Source organism: Sinocyclocheilus anshuiensis, unplaced genomic scaffold, assembly GCF_001515605.1.
Source record: "Sinocyclocheilus anshuiensis isolate Anshui unplaced genomic scaffold, SAMN03320099.WGS_v1.1 scaffold371, whole genome shotgun sequence".
Classification (NCBI taxonomy): domain Eukaryota; kingdom Metazoa; phylum Chordata; class Actinopteri; order Cypriniformes; family Cyprinidae; genus Sinocyclocheilus; species Sinocyclocheilus anshuiensis.
In genome coordinates this window covers 332,422-338,611 of record NW_015549597.1, presented here as the reverse complement: position 1 = coordinate 338,611, position 6,190 = coordinate 332,422, and the positions used below count along the sequence as shown (strand labels likewise).

The 6,190-nt window shown below is 40.4% G+C and overlaps 1 protein-coding gene across 1 annotated transcript in view; it reads left to right on the top strand.

Annotated features, from left to right (window-relative positions):
* The window catches only part of smg1 (SMG1 nonsense mediated mRNA decay associated PI3K related kinase), a 43,048-nt gene that overhangs the window by 9,988 nt on the left and 26,870 nt on the right, over window positions 1-6,190 (top strand). Inside the window, exons 16-22 of the mRNA XM_016446947.1 lie at window positions 2,628-2,746; window positions 2,907-2,994; window positions 3,145-3,246; window positions 3,376-3,519; window positions 3,702-3,901; window positions 4,733-4,929; window positions 5,083-5,244. Of these exons, the coding sequence (XP_016302433.1) occupies window positions 2,628-2,746; window positions 2,907-2,994; window positions 3,145-3,246; window positions 3,376-3,519; window positions 3,702-3,901; window positions 4,733-4,929; window positions 5,083-5,244 (1,012 nt within the window). The remainder of the gene's footprint in view (window positions 1-2,627; window positions 2,747-2,906; window positions 2,995-3,144; window positions 3,247-3,375; window positions 3,520-3,701; window positions 3,902-4,732; window positions 4,930-5,082; window positions 5,245-6,190) is intronic.

Here is a 6,190-nt window from a genome sequence, read left to right as displayed (position 1 = left end):
CTTGTAACACTCCAAAGAGAAAGGAAAACTTGAAATCGCATCATATGACCCCTTTAAGACAGAGTAGGTGGTACTGCACATATGTGTCAAGCTCGTCCGTCCACGCTCATCCGCGGTTGAGTATACTTTGAAAGCTGTGCGGACGCGGCTGTGTTCCGTTCCGTCTCGCGGAAAGTGAAGTATACCCGGGCCTTCAGGCAGCCTTATCAGTGGCGCACGAAATGCGTTGACGATGTAAGTGTCATTGCATTTTAATGCTTTTGTTAGCCTGTCCAGTTGAACCCACTAGATGCGGCGCTGCTACGTTGTTCATTCAAAATATAGCAGAAAAAGAGAACAATCAATGCCGGGAAGATGTTGTTTACGTCAAAACCGAAACCAAGCCGTTCACATAGAACGCATATTTATTGCATTTTCTAGAGGGACACCTATCACCGTTGCACTCACGTCTCGCAGAAGAGAGCCACATGTTTAGAAAGCTATGTAAAATTAATGCAAGTTCAACTTTTAAAAAACATGTCTCAAGACTTTATGGCGGTTTTCCCCGTCTTACTGCATCTCAAGTTTTTAAATGAAGAAAGTCCTCTTTGTGATTGGTTTTCGGTCCTTTGTATGAAACTATACTTATAATTGTTTAAGCAAATGTATTAATTATATATGGTTTATAAGCATTATTTTAAACATTATGCAAAGATAGTCGTGTTATTTTATTATGCTTTGAAGAAACATGCATAATATTTTGCTCTATGCGCCCTCTTGTGGCCTCAGGAGAGAAGCCAACAGCTTTTTTCCCTCCAACTGAAATTATGCCTTTTAAATTCGAATATAATTCGAATATTGATAATATTTAAGTAAAAAATTTGAATTTAGTTTTTCAGCCATTTTAACAGCCCTAGTTTGCTGACAGACACCAGTGTTTCCCACAGACTGCAAATTAATTCTCTGCCAGCAGGAGGCGCTTTGAGAGCTGGAGATATAGCGGTTTCCCCGGTAACTGCTGCAGACCTGCCAACCTGTACGCATTTTGCGTAGCGGGTATGCATTTTGACCTTAAAGTACGTTGGTACGATTTGTCACTCTAAACTACACAAAAACCTGGTGACTTGTCCACGCCCAGTAAACAAGCAACAGAAAAAGTTGAGGAGTTCAACCAATCAGAGTGTTTTCCGTGTTTTTTTTATTTCTCTCCAAACTAGCTCTGTTTGTGTGTCTGTGAGTCGTGCGCTGAGATGAGGAAACATGTGTATGGTATTTCCTGGAGTCGTGAGCTCTATTTCTTCGGTGATGCATATTGGACTTTCTGCGCAGGGGCGCCCTCTAGTATCCAGTATGAATGAAGCCGACATTACATGTGTTCATAGCACTAAATAATGGCCAATCTATAAAAAATAATACTTCTCTCAAAATAAATTTAAGGTAGACATGTGATAATCCATGTTTTTCTACAGTGTACAGCAATGTACTGGAGTTTTACTTAAAGTATACTGGAGTTAGTTTTTTTTAAATAGCATTTAAAATCGCTAAAAAGAACTCTGTTGTACCAAACCATCAGAACCAAACTGAAAACTGTGCTTTAAAAAAACTGAGGTATTTATTGAACCTTGGGCTAACTGTATTGTTGCATTCCTACTGTTTACTCTAAAATACTGTATAACAGGAATACCACAAACTGAGTGCAGACTCTGAGTACTAACCTATGAAAAATATTTAACATGAAGCATTTTGCACATTGTGCAATTATGATTTTGACATTAGCCATCAAGGACTAATCGGTTCTTTTCAAAGATACATTCATATAAAATCACCCACGCTGCATTTTAATTTTGAAACGTGAAGTGCTCATTTTATTATAAGCCTTTTGGAAAATCTATTTGTGGCGGTCAGTTTTGATATTGTGACGAGCCGCCACAAATAACTCAATGTATGGGAAACACTGGACACTGCTATAAGTCAAATGGCCATAGTGAAAACAAAAATAAAAGATTTCACACATATTAAACAGCCTGCTGCTCATAACTGCTTAAGAGTGCGCTGGCCACGAGCGATGACATCATGGAGGCTATTGTCGGACCCACAGACACATCTCATGAGGAAAGTTAACGTGCACGTTATAATCAGCCCAGAAGTTTCGTCTGAATTGAACGTGTTTCTACTTTCACATGCAAATGACTTGTTGCACTTATGAATATGATAACTTTCTGGCTTCAATTCTAGTAGGGTAAAACATATTTCCTCTTTCTAAACGGTCTGCCATTAGCTGAAGCTGTGTGTGAACAAGCCGCGGCTGCAGAGTGTGAGCTGCTCCGTCTCACGCAGCCTCAGAGGGAGTTCCGCAACAACACTTAGCTGCCCGCAGGTGCACCTGCCTATAAATCGGCCTAATTTGCAGCACAATCGGCCGATGCCGATTAATTAAAAAATGCCAAAAATCGGCCGATTAATCGGCCCGCTGATCAATCGGTCGACCTCTACTTTCTAGTGTTTATTTTTTCCTCTGAATCCTAAAACCTTGCTTAAAGATTTAGATTAGATTTTTAATCACTGATTTTTAGTGTGGTCTCAGCCTCTACTGTTAGTAATTCCCTTTGATTAATATTTATTTTGTCTTTTTTAACAACTTTTTTTAGGCGGCTGTTACTCACCTGGTCATTAGAGGTGTCTCTGATGATGAAGAAATCTGAAACCTACTCCCCTCTGTTCTCACTCCCATCCTTCCTCAAATTCTGCAAAGGCTTACTGGCAAATTGTGAGTTAATATCCCTGTTGTTATTTCTGGATTTTTAGTTCACAAAGGTGAAACAATGTTATAAAGAGAATCATTCTCCAGATCAACAAATAAAGGGTTAGGATAATAAACTGGTGACCAAGTGAATGGACTTTTAACATGTCAGTTTTCCTCTATGTAGCCTTGAATGAAGACCCCACCATATGTCTGCAGGCATGTAACAGTCTTCAGGTTGTGTCATCTTCCTTGACCACAGAGCTTCTCCAGAGGTAATCACACATCCTTTGCTTGTTAGACGCTGTCTTCCTGCAGGAACATTCATTAGTGCTGCAACTCTTCCTCCTGCTCTTGGGGGCAGAGGTAAAAAAAAAAAACATCTTGTTTGATCAGCACTGCTTCTGTCTCCTTTCTCTGTGCAGGTGCGTGGACGTTTGCCGAGTTCAGCTGGTCCACTCAGCAGTCCGAGTCCGGCAGGCCTTTGGGAAATTGCTGAGATCTATTCCCATGCACGTTGCATTGAGGTTTGCAAGACTCCTTTTCACCTGTCTTGAATTCACACAATAGAAACCAGAGGGGAGCAATAAAACCTACCTTGTGGTTTTACCTCCAGCTGTAGTTGATGTGATGGTAATTGTCGGCTTGTCTCCTAGCAGTGCCCGTGGTCACTCTGAGATTAAGGAGATTTCTCTGGCCATCCGCCGACACATGAGCAAAGTACCTAGCAACACATTCCACCCACAGGACTTTTCTGACCTCATTGGGTTTATTCTGTATGGAACTGTCCACCGTGGGGGGTGAGTAGGTTCATTTCTTTATTCTTACCTTGGTGAGAACACATGGACACGATTGTTCATTTGAATATATTTTATATTTGATAAAACCCTGTACTGTAGAAGATCTACAGCTGAAATAAAAGGGGTGCGGGGAGTCATTATCTTTAGAGTTATTTATTAGATATTCATTGTTTCATACGCAGTAAGGAGCCCTGGTTGGAGCGGCTGTACCACAGCTGTCAGCGGCTGGAGAAGAAAGACTCAGCCATGGTGCCCCGTGCCCTGCTGAAGACCGAGGCGGTGCTGTGGCAGTGGGCGGTTTGGGAGGCCGCTCAGTTCACTGTTCTCTCTAAACTCCGGACCCCTCTGGGACGAGCCCAGGATACTTTCCAGACCATAGAGGGTTAGCTAGTTATCCATTTAGGAATTTGACTAATCTCAAAAAATTCCAAGATTTATTAAAGGAATAGTTTGCCTAATTGAAGTTTTGACACTATTCACTCCCCTTCATGTCGTTCAAAATTTATATGACTTTAATTTGTCATTCTAGATACTTGTGAATACATTTTGAAGATTGCTAGGGTACATTTCCCAAAAGCATTGTTAGCCAACTATGGTTGCAAGCCTCGTTAAATTCTAATGGTAACGATGGAACTTGCGACCCTAGTTGCTTTTGGGAAATACACCCAGGTCTCTCCATTCCATGCAATTACATTTAATTTAATGAACAATCTTCTAAAAGGACCCTCATTTAAAATTATTAAAACGGGAACACTTATAGGTTATGAGTGCACAACACATAATATATATATGTGTGGTTTGCCACGTTCACTGTTTGTTTAAAATACCGTTATTCCTGTGATTGCAAACCTGAATTTTCAATGGACACTCCAGTCTTCAGTGTCACATCATCCTTCAGAAATCATTCTAATGTGCGGATTTAGTGCTCAAGAAACATTTCTTATCAGTGTTGAAAAGAGTCGTGCTGCTTAATGTTTGTGTAAACAATTTTTTTTAGAATTCTTAAAGATAGAGTTATAAATAAAGAGTTTAAAAGAAACACTTTTTTGAAAGAAATATTCAAGACATAAGAATATGAGTGTCAACTTTAATGAATTGAATGCATCCTTGCTGAATAAAAGTATTAATTTTACAACTTACTGATCCCAAACTTTTGAACGGTGTTGTGTGTCGTCTGTTTATGAATCAATATTTTATCCCTGTGCTGGTATAGGTATGATCCGCAGCCTGGCGGCTCACAGTCTGAACACAGAGCAGGAGTTGAGTCAGTGGAGTGGAGGAGAGAGTGATGAGGGTCACCACACCAATCAGCTCCGCCTGGCTCTGCTTCTGCAGTTCCTGGAAAACCTGGAGAAACTCATGTACAATGCGTATGAAGGCTGTGCCAGCGCTCTCACTGCACCACCGAAGGTCTGTTCTCAGTATATACACAACTAGCCTTCACGTTATCACTATGAAATGCTAGCTTTATCCTTCCAAGGACTTTTAATGGGGGTACCATTGACATTCCATGTTTTCATCTTCAGCTTTATTTTTTTAATTCTTCTTTGCTCCTTTATTTAGGGCATCAGAACATTTTTCTACACAAACAGACAGACGTGCCAAGACTGGCTAACCAGAATTCGTTTGGCACTGATGAGGGTGGGCCTTCTCTCAGGTCAGCCAGCAGTCACGGTCCGTCATGGCTTTGACCTGCTCACTGAGATCAAGAACAGTAGTGCACAGGTAAGACTTGAAGCAGTGTTGTTCAAAAGAGGCTCCAACAAATAATTTTGTGAAAATATGCATTAAGCAAAAAAGCAAAGCAAAAAAAATAAGTCTTAAAGTGCCCCTATTATGGGTAATGAAAGGTTCATATTTTGGTTTTGGTAGTCCCCAACAACAGGTTGACATGCATGCAAGGTCAAAAAAACGCTTTCATTGACTTATAATATGCATTTATTTTTACCTTACTTGCTCAATGGCTCCCAAACAATTCCTTTACCGATTCATTTTTCCAAACCCCTCCTTTGTGTGACGCTAATCTGCGGTGATTGGTCCGATTGGTCTCATTTTCATTTCATCATGCCTGTAATGCCTGATAACGCAGCGTTTGTGAGCAGTGCTGCTTTGTGTATTGGACAGACCGAAGATTTTTTCTTCCCGCGGTAAGTTTCTGCGTCATCAGAGAGAATTGCAGTAAGTTAGCAGAATACAAAATACAAGCTCGCGCTGAGGCTCACTCTGTTTGTCTCGAGACTTCAGAACAAATGAGCGTGACAGCACACATAAACTCAGAAGAAACACACTGAGGTAAAAATTCAAAATGTTTAGTTTATTCATTACATGATATAGTTAAATAACACCATGACAAGTAAGCTATTTTACTCAGTATTCTCACGACGCAAAAAAAAACAAACATTCAAAACACCTACTTGATATTAAATCTGCAAAAATCCCCACGAACAAAGTGAAAGTATCATCCTTGCAGCTGACGGCTCGGACAGATCACTCAAACACAGCAAACAGCGGCAGCTCATCAAACTACACTGCCCTCTACCGAAGTACTATTACGACTCCAGTTTCATAATAACGGTCCCTCTAACAGGAGCCTTTAATACATGTAAGATGATGCATACATCTAAAAAGGTTAAAAATAGGCCTTTGTAAAGGTAAATATGCAGATTTAAGT